This window comes from Cibotium barometz, chromosome 39, assembly GCF_041138505.1.
Source record: "Cibotium barometz isolate CiBa-2024 chromosome 39, ASM4113850v1, whole genome shotgun sequence".
Taxonomy (NCBI): Eukaryota; Viridiplantae; Streptophyta; class Polypodiopsida; order Cyatheales; family Cibotiaceae; genus Cibotium; species Cibotium barometz.
In genome coordinates, this window is record NC_141084.1 from 31,676,523 (window position 1) to 31,691,568 (window position 15,046).

At 35.9% G+C, this 15,046-nt stretch overlaps 1 protein-coding gene across 1 annotated transcript; it reads left to right on the plus strand.

The window, feature by feature from the left end:
* The first annotated feature begins 454 nt into the window (after positions 1-454).
* Positions 455-1,567, plus strand: LOC147615991 (uncharacterized). The gene is made up of 3 exons (XM_086778043.1): positions 455-765; positions 1,011-1,177; positions 1,276-1,567. Exons 1-3 carry the CDS (start codon positions 636-638, stop codon positions 1,372-1,374), a joined length of 396 nt encoding a protein of 131 aa, XP_086634169.1. The 5' UTR covers positions 455-635; the 3' UTR covers positions 1,375-1,567.
* Positions 1,568-15,046: the final 13,479 nt, after the last annotated feature.

Genomic DNA, 15,046 nt, shown 5'->3' on the forward strand with positions numbered 1-15,046 from the left:
TCTATGTGTACAAAGCCTATATTGATTATCTTATGGGAAATGCATTTAAGCAAATCTAGGCTCTCCTTTTAAATACAGAGCACAATTGAGCTGACTATCATCATCTGTTTTTTTTTTTAAATTTTTAAAATCGATTCGCTGCATCTTGCTAATGTTCAAAGCAAACGTTGCGGCATTGATTCTTAGTAATTGTGTTATCAATGTGGTAATTACATAATTTTGCGCTGTATACATGTAAGATATTATATGGTCTTATTGAGTTGATGAGTACTCTATGATGATGGGGACACTGGATCCCTTTTTCGTAATATCACTGCAGTGAAATGGTACTCTGTCATAATGGTGGTTGTGCAAGCTGTAGTAGAGCTAGCACGATCATTAAGACTGTTCCAACACATGTGAAAGTCTTGGGATCATATTCATACTATAAAACGAGTGCTTCTATAGCTTCCTTTGCGTGTGTGTGTGTGAGAGAGAGAGAGAGAGAGAGAGAGAGAGAGAGAGAGAGGGGTAGAACCCTGTGATCTCAAGCATTTCAATTGTGGTTTGTGGTTTAAGTGGGTTACAATACATACCAATTAGCTACTGTTTTGATTTGGTTGTGTGTGTAAGGAGAACACCACAACAACAAGCTAATGCAGGCATTCTTTTGCAAGAAAGGCAGTATGAGCATCAATTCCCTCCTTTGTGTTGCTTTTTGCATTGTCATGTTGAGCTTTTTACCCACCTTGGCTCGTAAACAACCTACTCAAGTTGCGCCTAAAGGTTTGTAATCCTTTCCACTCTATGCGTTTCTTTCAAAAAAAAACTTACAAAAAAAAATCTATCTTGCTTTCATCATTAAGTCTTTTTTAATCATTGTTATTTGGGTTTTCCTTCTCATATGCCAAACTTGCATGCTGTACTACTTAAGTGATGTTCAATTACTTGCTTTCCTCCTCACATATAATTGATTGTATCAAGTTATTAACCTGATTGTTTGCTCACTAATGATTGCTTATAATGCACAGGCACACGCACTAATGGTACTATTAATCTTGATGAGAATTTCCACCAACAAAACCCACACACATTAAGAGGTCTTGGCATCAAAACAAAGGATCAAAAGGTGGTACCATTAGAGAGGGACACAACTCACCAACACAAGAGGAACACAAGGAGATCCACATCTACGAAGGTACACTCAATTATTGGTTTCAAAAAGGTTTAACCTAATTATGGATTTCAACAATTAAGGACCTGACTTTCTATTTCTTTTCTCGTTAATTATTGCAGCATATTGTGAAAGGCAGGGAGGGGAGACTCTTGGCTATTGATGAGGTAGATTACGCCGGCCCAAGGACCCATCCTCCAACTAAACCTCCTCGGAAGTAATAATTAAGCACATTTTGATTAATTATCATATAATCACACGCCGTGCTGCTACATTACACTACACCGTGTTATAGAGGAGACAATCAAGGCGACGGAATTTCAATTGTAATTCGTGATATATAGGCAATGTACTTTATTATTATAATTGACAGCCCAATGTTTTTGATTAGAGAAATAAACATTCTTTCTTTGATGCTAATGTAGTAATAGAACGTGACTGGTATTAAATTGATGATGATTTTCTTTTCATGCATAAGAATCACAAAAAGGCACGTACCTTTGAGATGTGCATTGTGTATGTGTCTGGCCACCACGTACGCTTTCATAAATAGTGCATGTCTCATCAACCACTGTCACCTTTATTTTATTTTTCAATTTGATCAGCCAAGAAAGGCTGGTAACGTTTTCGGTTCGATTGAACTATTGGCTTCATACCCTCTTTAAAAAACATGAAAGCTTTATGTGCTCAGAGGAAGCCTTGTAAAACCAATATTTTGCAACCTTTGGAGGCAAGGTTCTTGTGGGAGATTAACCCCGTTTCATGCTATAAACAGGAAGGATACTCCGTTAAAAGAGAAAGTACACAATCTAGGCATTACTTAACTCATTTCTATTGAAATGAATTGGGTAACTCAATCAATAATTGAGAAATCAAGCATTTCATAAATTGGGTCTTGATCTTAGCTTTGCTTGAAATTACATTATTTGTAGCCTTGCTTGAGATCTAGAGTTCCAATACTTAGCAATTGATCTAGAATAAGAATTCAATATAGTGCATGAATGTCTTTGAGTGGTTGTGAGGTAGCAAACGTACACATGAAGAGACTCTTCATGCGAAGAGGCGACACTCAAAACAAAGAAACATTTAGCTACAAACTTCTCGATCAAACCTCTACTTTCTAGAGCATATCAACATGCAAAAACAACTTGGATGATATCGATGTTAATAACATAATTAGAATGATAGAATTAATATAGGGATGTACTAAAGACATGTGCTCTATTGGAGCACATGTCAAAGACATGTGCTCTAGGGATGGACCAATGATGTGCTCTATTGGAGCTAAATGCTTTGTCATCTCTCTTTTACTTTTGAAGTACAAGATGTCATGAAAGAACATGCATATCATTTAGCTTCTCTAAGAACATGTGCTCAAGATACTCCTGGAAGAAAAATATATATCTCTGCCCCCCCCTCTCTCTCTCTCTCTCACTCACATAACCACACACACACAAATACATAAACACACCTTGATGCAAACGGATCTCTAAACATACACATGCACGTGTGTATGTGTCTGTTGGTATTCTTATTAGATCAACCAAAGGCAAGTCCTATTAAAGAGAGACGAGCAATTATTTTTATTTATCTTGCTTGATTCAATTTGATCCCTTCATAGATTCTCATAAACGAGTAACCTTTCAGAAAGGTTTTCATTGAAGTCGCATGCAAAGGGAATTATGTGATTGGAAGCACTTTCATAAGGATGGAAACTTCCTAGCTGTAGAGTAGAGTAGGAACAACAAGTATCTCTTAGTAAACCACTTATTGGTGCAACACCGAGATCTACAACCATGCCATGCCATTATCACACCCCTACACTCTTATCCAAACCATGTTATACAATCACACCCACATCCCATGCCGTGCCTTCATAACACACCCACAGCCATACCATGTGTCTCCACAACATACCCACACCTATACCCATGAAACATTATCAAACGAGAAGATACATAACATAGTTAATAGCACGTTTCTATTTTCAAATAAAATACTTATTTGTTTCTTCTATATGTGATGCATGTGTAAAGTGATCGTTAGTTGTGTTGAAGGGTCCAATTTCACAACTAAATCAAGGAAAATTGATAAGTATAATTACAATATCCTTATAAGTGGGTTCTTATATAAAGAGGAGAAGTAATACAAGGATGAAAAATCATTAAATCAATATTTTCAAGAAACTTTTCTTGTGAAGTGAAGATTCATGGATGTTAAGGTCTAGAATCCTTCTAAGTGGCCTTTTGCATTAAAATTCAAATGTTTGGCTCTATCGAAGGTAGATTTTATAATGTTTTTAACAGTTGATAAATCACCATAAGTAGAGGTATATCTAGCACTATAATCCAAACAGGTTACGAATTTAAAAGTAGGTTTCTACATGCAAGAAAAAAATGATTTCTACTCATTATGAATTTCTCCTAAACCTTACATATTATTTAAGAGATGAGAGATATATTTTTCATGACAAAAAAGTATTCCATTAATAGTTAAATTTACTTCTTAGAATCTCTTTTTAGTGGTCGATTCTTTAACACCCAAAACACGACAATAGTGCGAGCTTATATCGTGATTTACTCTAGCTATACTAATAAATCAATGTCTCCGCTAAAGTAATCAGTCAAGAATACATATCTAAATATTTCAATTTAGTTGGAAGACAAGGTGATTGTCTCAACTTTCAAAACTACATTGATAAAAAAGCATCATACATGAATCCTTGCTTATATTTGGATCATCTAGTGAGAAACTTATGAAAACAATGTTTATTATTACTTATAATGACTAGATATTCCACTTAAAGCCTTACCAAACGTTTAAAAATGCATGAAGTAGTCTCTTATTATATAGTAATAAATATGGCTTAAATTTTTTAAGCTTTCATCTAAAACAAAGTGCCTAAAAGAATAGGTGTAAATGTGTCTGGCTCTCATACAATGCACCCGCAAAGCATAACATTGTACAAAACATGTGTGCAAGATTTGGTCCTAGTCTACGATTGTTTGATTAGCTATAAAAATTATCAAAGCTATTTTTTTAAAGACAGCTAAACACCTCAGAATTTTCATTAGGACAAAAATTTTAGAGTTCTAATAGATTTTTGAGGCTAAGATGAATTCTATTACACCATATATATGTTTGTGAAGTAATGCATATCAAAAACTTTGGAAAGCCTTGAGAAATCGGCTAATGAAAGCCTTTGATCCAATTATAGTCCAAACAGCTCTACATTAAGACTGTAATTTGGCCTATGAATTCTTATGAAATTGAAAATCCTAGAGGTAATCAATGTGATCCCAAAAAAATCCCAATTTTCCTTCACTATGTAGCTAATGATATGAAAAAATGAAACCTTTGATTTTGACTATCCATGTGTTCTAAATAATTTCATAAAGTTGGTGAGTAAATACGACATAAATATGTCCATGGACACTTTTCTGTCTTATTACCAAACTAGTGTTAAATTAAACGATCGAGAGATTGAAAAAATCATGTTTTGTGGCTATAAACATGGTTGGTAGGATGAATATGGGTTTGTAGGGATGCGTTATAATCGTGTTTATAACCGTTATTTTAATTGAATTTACAACTATAAAATATAAAAATCACAAAAAAATTATGGTAGAATGGGGGATATTAATCTCCTCCATTCTGCCTTAATATTTTTAATTAAATTTAACTACACATCATTAAGAGCACATTAAAAACATAAGGATCACATAACATTTGAAAGCATAGAAAGATATTACATTTAATATCCAAATCACACCAAACCATATCTTGTCATGGAAATAAGTGCGAGTGTGCCCCGCAACAACTTGAGAAACTGACTGATGTTGGTGGCCTTAATTATGATTCTTGGTTAGATAAGAGAATTGGTTTTTTTAATAAACTATAGCATTAAGTCATACCAATAATTAATCATTATATGCCATCAATCATCACGATAAAAAAAAACCAAACATAAATACATTGTGATAAAAAGATATATTATCTAAAATTACCAAAACATAAGTTATATAGTGGGAGAGAATAATAAATAGAGCATACATAGAACTATGTATGCTCTATATATGTATACATAGAGCATACATAGCTCTACGTATACCCTATGTATGCATAAATAGTGCATACATGCCTCTATCTATGTATACATAAATAGAGCATACATGGCTCTATATATACATAAATAGAGAATACATGGCGCTATCTATGTATACATAGAACTATGTATGCTCTATGTATGCATGCATAGAGCTATGTATGCTCTTTGTATGCATAGATCAAGCATACATAAAATTATGTATGTTTTGTGTATGCATAAATCGACCATACATAGCTCTATAATGTATGCTATGTGTATGAATAATAGAGCATGCATTTCTCTATGTTTGAATAAGTACAGCTATGTATGAACTATATATGCATGCATACATAGCTATAAGACCATATTAGGGAGTTTAGAAAAATCCCATTACTTTGGGAATTTTCTTTTCAATTTATTTTTTGGTGTATCTTGAGCATACCAATTCCAAGGTTGTTGGAGAATGTGGCTTTAGAACTTACTCTTCAAGAGCTTTCCAATGATATGTGACATGAGGGGGTTTTGATAAAATCTTTAAAGGATTTACTGTGCCCCCATTTTTTGATCTTGCAAAATGAGAATTGGGATTTTTCCAAACTCTGTAATATGGTCTTCTATGTATGCTTTATGTATGGGCACACATAGTTCTATGTATTTAGAGCATACATAGCTCTATGTATGCATACATAGTACTATGTATGCATATAAGGAGCATACATAGAACTATCTATGCTCTTTATATGCATAAATAGAGCATAGATAGTAAACTATGTAAACCCTAGGTATCACTACAACAAAAGCAAGAATTAGCCGCATTTATTTACAAAGTTTTACATTATATCACTATATGCATTGTTATAAGAGTTGATGAGCGGCTCTGGAAAACCACTAGTATATAAGTGTTGCTAAGCGGTGCTTTATTAATGTCAATTAAATGCCACTCAGCGGCACTATTAAAAAATAGAATGTTAAACTTGAGTGGATTTTAAAACTTAAAAAAATCAAAATTAAAAATATTGATAAATATCCAAATCTTTTTGAAATAAAATAACATTTTCAAAATCCCTTATCTATGAATTTTTGATGAATAAAACATACCCTTTTTCTATTGAACCTGTGAATACCCCCTTTAAATGGTACCCTTTGTGTGTGTAAAAAATAGATTTTAAAAATCCCTTGTGTTGAACCCACATACTACACTTATATATTAATGATTGACCTTGCTGAGATTGGTACAAACCGATCAATATGTATAAGCTTTAATCTCTATACATAAATCTTTATGCGTAATCTATAACTATGCATTAATCTTAATGCACTAAGACTTATACATAGATCTTAAAGTATGCATTAAGCTTTAAACATAGAAGAGGTATGCTCTTTTTTTTTAAAATAAAAGTGTTACTAATCCCTTTTTTTAATGTTATGTTTTGTAGGTGTTTCATTGTTGTCCTCTCCTTCGACTTGACAATACAGAGATAACCTCTCTTATTCATGTAATCATCAATACAAGATCATGTTTATTGTACACTTGGGTGTTAAGTTTAGGTTTTAGCTTAGTGCATAAACCTTCATGTATAAGGCTTCATGCATAGATATTTATGCATAAGGCTTTATGTGTAGAGATTATGCAGAGAGCTTTATGCAAGCCTTATGCATAGAGCTTATGCATATGGCTTAAAGCATAGAGCTTATGCATAGTGCTTATTATATGCATAAAACATAGAGCTTATTATATGCATAAAACATAGAGCTTATGCATGGAGGTTAAGCATAAAGCATAGAGCTTATGCATAGAGGTTATGCATAAAGCATAGAGATTATGCATAGAGGTTAGGTTTAAGGTTCTATGCATATGGCTTTATGCATAAGCCTTATATTACTAAATCTTTATGTTATCAAGCCTTAAGTGTTCTTGTGTTATTTAGATAAAAAAGCTCTGTGTCCTATCTACATACAATGACTCGAGTGTACCACGAGCTTCATTCCATATATTGAGTTAAAATCCAATGTTCTTATTCTTTCCATTTATATTTATTGCACCCTTGGGTGTCGGGATTTTAATTTTTATATGCATTAAGGGTTTATATTTTAGCTTATTACATAAAGCTTTATGAATAGAGCTTTTATGTAAGGCTCTATGCATAGAGCTTTATGCATACGGCTTTATGTGTAGAGCTTATGCATAGAGATTTATGCGAGACGTATGCATAGAGCTTATGCATATGTCTTTATGCATAAGGCTTAAAGCATGAAGCTTATGCATAAGGTTCTATGCGTAAAGCTTTATGCATGCCTAGCTTATACAAAAAGCATAGAGCTTATGCAGGCATAAAGCTTTAAGCTTAAATTAAAACTATGCATAGACCCTCGGGGGGTCCACCACTAAGAAATCATATGTATCACGTGCGTTCAAGGGATAATAAAAAACCCCCTCTACCTACATGCTATCAACTAATAAAATTACCCCTCTTTCTTAAGGAACCTACGGGTTTTTTTCAAAAGTGTAATAAAAAACCCCCTCTTGTAGATGTAATCCTGTAGGTTTTGTCAATTAAAAAAACCCTCCTGATGAACTCACGTGCTACACTTACATTTTTTTAGGTGCACCCCCCGGGGCATAGACCTTAATGCAAGATTTAATCTTATGCATTAAAGCTCAATACATAAGCTTATGCATAAGAGTATGAATAAAGCTCTATGCATTCATAAGTTCTACACATTATAAATATTTTTTTAAGTCTTCCTTGTTCTATACACATGATAGCCTTGTTATTTTAATGTAGATATGGGGGGGGATCTAGACTCGAGAAGTATAGCGGCCCATTGTTTGGTGTCCATTGTTGATGATCTAGATATGGAGCAAGTCTATCGTATCCGTATAGTTAAGATAATGTGTGGAAAATGTTTTCTCCACTCTCGGTTCCTTCCACAATTAACCCTAAACTCCGATGGGTGGTTCCACTCCGGAGTTATGCACTCCTATGCCCTTATCCATTCCCATTGGAGAATCTAGTCCATTTTGGGGTGTTGGGCCTTATTGTGTAGTTGAAACTAGCCCACTCCCCTTTATTATGTGGCACTTAGTCCATGATCTCATACCACATCCTTGTTGGTGGATAGGAGGTCTGCTTCTTCGCATCATCATTTTAGCGGGGGTGGTTATGCGGTTATTTTGGTGGTGGTAACACATCTTCTTCTAATTCCCCATCATCAGAGGATTTGTAAGAACATCAAGCGGTTGATTCAAATGCCTATGACCTTACGACACTTTATTACCATGTAAGGAGGACAAATGGGAGTATTATTGAGGATAGCAAAGGGAAGTATTATTATGACTTCAGAAGTATTTGGAGCATTGATTAGAGAAATCAAGAAAAGAAAAAAAATAATACATTATAAGTGTATTGAAGACATAATTTCATGTGCCACACTCTCACTTACAGTTTAATAACCTTAAGATGCTAGATCATATGTAGGGACATGTGAGCCATAGAAAATCATTGATTGCTAAGGCCATCAAGTCTTCCAAACTTCTCCATGTTAGTAGGAAGGATAATAAAAGACTACTCTTAAGATGGCTACTCTTGCATTGATAGAATTGGTTGGCTAGAGCTTTAAGATGTTCAGCACTACTTGGACACATGCTATTTTGCTCATGGATTAAACCCTTGGTAAAATCAAAGGCTTGCAACAAAAGCTCAATCGTACACCATTTTGGGTGATTTCATCTATAAGTTGGGTAAAGATAAGATTCTTAGAAGAATGATAAGTCTTGAAGAGCTTAAAATGATTATGGAACTGTGTCACGAATGCTCAAGTCATTTTGCCTCTACTAGCACTACTCACAAAATTATTAACATAGGGTATTACTAACCTTAACTTCACAAAGATGTCCACAAAGCTATAAAATGTGCCAATTGTATGGGTGCAAATTTGGTTTCCCAACCCTTGAATCCTATTCTGGCATATGCACCATTTCAAAGGTGGCAATTGGATATCATGGGTCCACTCCTGTTTTCTTCACAAGGAAAGTGTTATATTCTTATGTCTATAGATTATGCAAATAAGTGGGCTGAAGCAAAGGCTACAATAGTAGCAATAAAGTGGCTGAAGCAAAGGCTACAATAGTAACAATAAAGTGGCTATTGTGGCATCAGTTTATCATGGAATATATATGTGCTCATTTTGGGTGTCCATTATAAATCCTTATTATAGATCGATGAAGATATTTTAGGAGTGAATTGATTGAATATTTGGTACAAACGCTAAAAGTAAATCATTCTATGCCAACTCCCTACTATTCCCACTGTAATGGTGGGAAATACTGATGGTTTTCTTTGGGATCAATCTATGTCAACTCCCTACTGTCCGCAATGCAATGGTTTAGTGGAAAAGACTAATGGTTTTATTTGTGGATCTTTGGCTAAGATAGTGGATGCTAAGAAGAGAATGTTCATTTACCAGAAGTCTTATGGGCTTATAGGACCACTCACAAGATTTCTCTTGGTTTTACACCTTATCAATTGGTCTCTGGTGTGGAGGCCATTATGTCCATAGAGGTGGAAATCCCTAGCCTTTGTAAATCTTTTGCATATGCAGGAATGATGATGACGAGACTCATGCCCAATGCCTAGTGCAACTGGAAATCTTAGGCAAGAAATGGCTTCAAGAACCTCAAAGTTTGGAAGCGTCACAGCAACACCATAAAGCAAGGCATGACATTTTAATAAACAAGAAAAAGCAGCCAGAGATCAAGAATGGAAGTGTTGGATATCACATAGGCTCAAACACATCACGATAGGACATGACTAAGCATAATTAAGAGTCGTATCCTTGTGCATAATTAAGGGTCGTATCCTTGTGCATAATTAAGGGTCATATCCTCGTGCATAATGATGCTCTTCTCTTGTGATCATGTCTTCATTTTTTGATGCCATTGATATTGTCTTACAAAGCCATTAATATTAATCGCATTTGGTAGAGGTTCTAAGTTGGGCAGGAGTGGCAAGAGTCTATTTGCTCTTTTGAAAGCTCTTCTCTCATCCTTCTGTTGATTGATTGCATCCTCATATCTCCCAATCTACTTCTCCATGATGGGTCATTGTCTTCCTTTTCCTTGTGGCACATTAGTTAATCATCCTTCTTATTTCTCCACAATCATGGAATGGAAGGATCTATGCGGCGAGAGAGATGTTTTAAGATATACAGAAGAGACTCTTGAATCAACCATCCCTCTGCCATGCTTGCTTCAAGCTCTGATCTTTGTCTCACAAAGTCCTTTAAGGTTTTCATGAACCTTTCAAGAAAAAACATCCATCAAACATGAACAACAACACAGTGCCACGAAATGCATCACAAGATGCAATTGGCTAGTGAGAATTATTCTACAAAAGTTTTCCTTGATCATCATACACACTGCCTCAATAGCATTAAGATGAGCCATCTCAATGGATATAGGATCTATCTCCTTTAAGTATATGTACCTATATACATAGCAATCATGTGTACTATTTATTTTACATAACTTCTGATTGTATGAGAATACCAAATATTAAATATAACATAGAGTGACAATTGAAGAGAAGATTCATACCACACCAAGCTTCTCATTTTGTAAATAGGATCTATCTCCTTTAATGATATGTACCTATATATATAGCAATCATATGTACTATTTATAATACATAGCTTGTGATTGTATGATAATACCAAACATTAAATATAACTAAGAGCATGAATTGAAGAGAAGATTCATACCTTAACAAGATTTCCATTTTGTAAATATCCTCTCTCACCTTCTTGTCTCCACAACGACCTATAGCTATTGGAAGAACAAACTATGCATAGAAAAAAATGGAAGTTAGTATATGAGCCTATAAATCATGTACCATAAAGAGAAAACGAATAAGCAAATATTTGAATACCTTTAATATCTTATGCCAATCATGTGCCTTGAGGCCATATAATTATATGTGCCTTGAGGCCATATAATTTCACCTCTACTTTATTTTTTATCTTTGTGAAGGCACCCTTAAAATGAATTCATTATTCCCATTGGTGTATGAAAAGAGCCAATCTCACTTTTCACCTTATTGTGCTCCTTCTCGGTTAATACACAAGGTGCCTTTTGGTAGGACCATGTTACCACTTTCACCTACAATTGGCCATACACTTTGAATTTGTCCAATGTTTTGTAAGTCATACCTTGCACCCTTGTTATCTCTTTTACCAATTAAATGGTCCCAAAATTACTTGCCACATTCTTGAAGATATGCATGGGATCTGGTTGACGGGTGTGCACACCCCCTACCATTTTGGCATTAGCTTGGGAGTGGAGTGAACATTCCATAGAATCAGTAGCATTATCTTAGGCTAATGATTGTAGGATTTTGGTATTACAAGATGTCATATCAAGAAGTGATTACAAGAGGGCTACTAGGGAGTTACGATCTTGTGGAGGTTATGGGAGCCCAATAATCACATGGGTAGCCCAAAAGTCACATGGGCATCCCAACAGCTACATGGGTATCCAAGAGTTACATGGTTGGATGGCTATATAAATCCCCTCTTATATGTAAAGAGAATGTGGGGGAGAGATAGTGCTCGAGTTACTTATAAAAGCAAGCACACACACACACACACACGCACACGCACAAAAGAGCACAAGACCGTCAAGAGAGATGGATGGCTGAATTTTCTCTATCTTGTTCTCTTCTCTACAACAACATAACTAAAAGATAAGAGTACATACATAAAGGGAAATTACTCTCCTCCAACATACAAAGTGGTCAGTATATAGTGTGAAGCCATCCATATGAGCTGGCACTATAACTATGACATAACTCTAGTACTCCAAAGTGGTTGTCACATAGCCTATCATCCACTGGTGGCATATTGACCATAATCTCAAGAACCATGCCAATGACATAAGTGCGAAAACTATCACCTAGGCGGGTTGTCTCAATGTCCGCCGTAGAGCACTAGTTGAGATCGATATCTCAACACTCCCCCTTGAGCTCGAATCCACACACTGCACTCCAAGTAAGCTCCTAAACCTTTGGAGCTTCTCTGTTTCCAATGCCTTCGTGAAGATGTCAGCCACCTTATCCTTTGTGCTGACATATACTAGATCTACATAACCTACTAGAACCTTCTCTCTCACAAAGTGACAGTGCACCCTGTGGTTTGTTCTAGCATGGTATAATGGATTACTGGCCAACTATATGCTACTCATGTTGTCACAATAAATGACAATTTCTCTATCCACGAGCTCACCCATATCACCAAAAGTAGCCTCTCAAACCAAGCTACCTCACAAGCTGCCACCCATAAGAGAACCCCTGTACTCTGCCTCCGTACTCGATAAGGCAATCGTTGGCTGCTTCTTACTGCTGCAATTCCCAAAATGAGAAAATAGAACTACCGATAGATCTCTTGTCTGTAACACTACCAACAACCCAATCAGCATCTATGTACCCATGTAGTTGTATCTCTATACCAGCCTCATATAAAAGTCCATAATCAAATGTGGACTTTATGTACTTGAGAATCCATCTAGCTGCCATCCAAGTGTGGCTTCCTAGGTGCCTGCATAATCTGACTCGCAAGTCTAACATCGTAACTCAACTCTGGCCTAGTAGTGGTCATGTACATCAAGCTACCCACCACTATATGCGCTTGTTATGTAGTGGGGTCCTTCAAAAGCTCACCTATATTTGTAGAAAGCTTTGTGTTCTACTCCAATGGCATTGAAATAGGCTTATAGCTATACCATACTTGGACATGTCCAAGCCATATTGCCTCTATAATAACAAAATACCATGAGGTGATCTCACAACCTCTATGCCCAAGAAGTATTGCAGATCACCCAAATCTTTCATCTCAAACTTTTGCTTCAAAATCCTCTTGACATCATGTACGTCAACATCACTATCACCATTAACAATCAAGTCATCCACATAGATAACTAATAGCATGATCCCTCTATCTTTCTTTTTTACATAAAGTGAAAAATCTACATTGGATATCTGAAATCCAATGGTAACAAGATACTCCCCAATCTTGTTTGTTGACCTTGGTCTCGGTGGCTCCTTTAAGCCATACAAGGCTTTGCATAACCTGCACACAAAATTTGGGAGTGTCACTCTCATGTAAACTTGTTCTTGCAAATCACCATGCAAGAGGCATTCTTTACATCTCCAGCTAGTGTAAATACCAACCTTTTACTCTCACGGTTGTCATTCTTGCAACTAGGATGAATTTCTCTTCATAGTTAATGTCATAAGTCTGCGCATAGCCTTTCGCTACTAATCTTGCCTTATACCTGCTCACTAAACTATTAGCGTTATGTCTGACTTTATACACCCACTTACATCCAATTTTCTTATTTTTCCTTAGGCAAAGGCACTAACTCCCATGTTGCATTTGTAACCAATGCTACCATCTCCTCATTCATGGCATCTTCCCATTTCTTATTTCCAAGTGCCTGATTTAAAAAAGTGGTATCTAATTCCTGTATTGCTTTAACCATGTAAGAATAATGATGGGCTATATATCCATCATATCTCAACTTGTCAATAGGGTACCTAACCCTCGTACACTTGCGTACACCTGGACCACTGCTAGGTGTCCTTAAAACAACCTTCATTCTCCTTACACGAGGAGTAACCATAGATGTAATGCCAAGCTCCTCAAGGCTCTTCTCAAAGCCACTAAAGTCACCATCCACATATGAGTGACATGTTGATAGATGAGATACAAAGGGTCGATCTACCTTTGCATGATACATGTGTACCTACATCTATCCTTAACCTGCCTGACCATGGGCTAACATTGGATCCACTGCTAGAGAACTCTACATGTGGTGCAACATTATCACTTTTTACATCTGCATCTTTTATTTTCTTCACTGTTGCTGGTGCATACTAGTTACTCATCTTGTGAAAAACAACATCTTTTGTTACTCGCATCTCACTAGTGGTAGGGTTATAAAATCTACAACCTTTTTGCTCGATAGCATAACCAATAAAGATGTATTTCTCTACCTTTTGATCCAACTTTGTTCTTACTTCATCAAGAACATGCACATATGAAATACACTCAAACACTTTCAAGTGAGGCACATCCGTCCTTATGCCTAGAAACGTCTATTCAGGCATCGTACCGTGAATAGCTCTAGTGGGTGGTCTGTTCATAATGTACACAGTAGTTGCTACTTCTTCTGCTATCCGAAAATAATGTGGCATATTCTTTGTAGCCATCAAGGCACATGTCACTTCTGCAATGTGCCTGTTTTTTCTTTCTGCAACACCATTATGTTGCAGAGTGTACTTGCATGTAAACTATCTCTTGATTTTTTGGTTCCTCATCAAGAAATCGTTGAACTCATTGAAGAAATATTCTCCCTCACCATATGAGATCATGAATTTTCTTTGCATGCCTTTTTTCTTCTCGACGAAGGCCTTAAATCTCTGAAAGTGAGAAAACACCTCACTTTTCTCCTTCATCATGAAGTAAACCCACATTTTCCTAGTGTGGTCATCAACGAATGTAACATAGTATCTACAATCTACAATTGTTGCAGTCTTGGTCGGTCCTCATACATATGAATGTATGACATTTAATGGCCTTGCACTGACATGCTTTTCATGTGGGAAAGCATGTTTGGCTTGCTTACCAAGCTGGCATGCTTCACTTACTTTGTGCATACCATCAACCTTAAACTTTGACAAACCTCAACAAACAACAATATTTTCGGCCTGCATAGACCTCAATCGTTTTACATTCACATAACTAATGCGCTT

Bases quoted from the DNA above. Each gene is read 5' to 3' on its own strand.
- LOC147615991 (XM_086778043.1), top strand. From the start codon at position 636: ATGCAGGCATTCTTTTGCAAGAAAGGCAGTATGAGCATCAATTCCCTC. The intron at 766-1,010 runs GTTTGTAATCCT...TATAATGCACAG, and splicing joins TACTCAAGTTGCGCCTAAAG to GCACACGCACTAATGGTACT. The intron at 1,178-1,275 runs GTACACTCAATT...TAATTATTGCAG, and splicing joins GGAGATCCACATCTACGAAG to CATATTGTGAAAGGCAGGGA.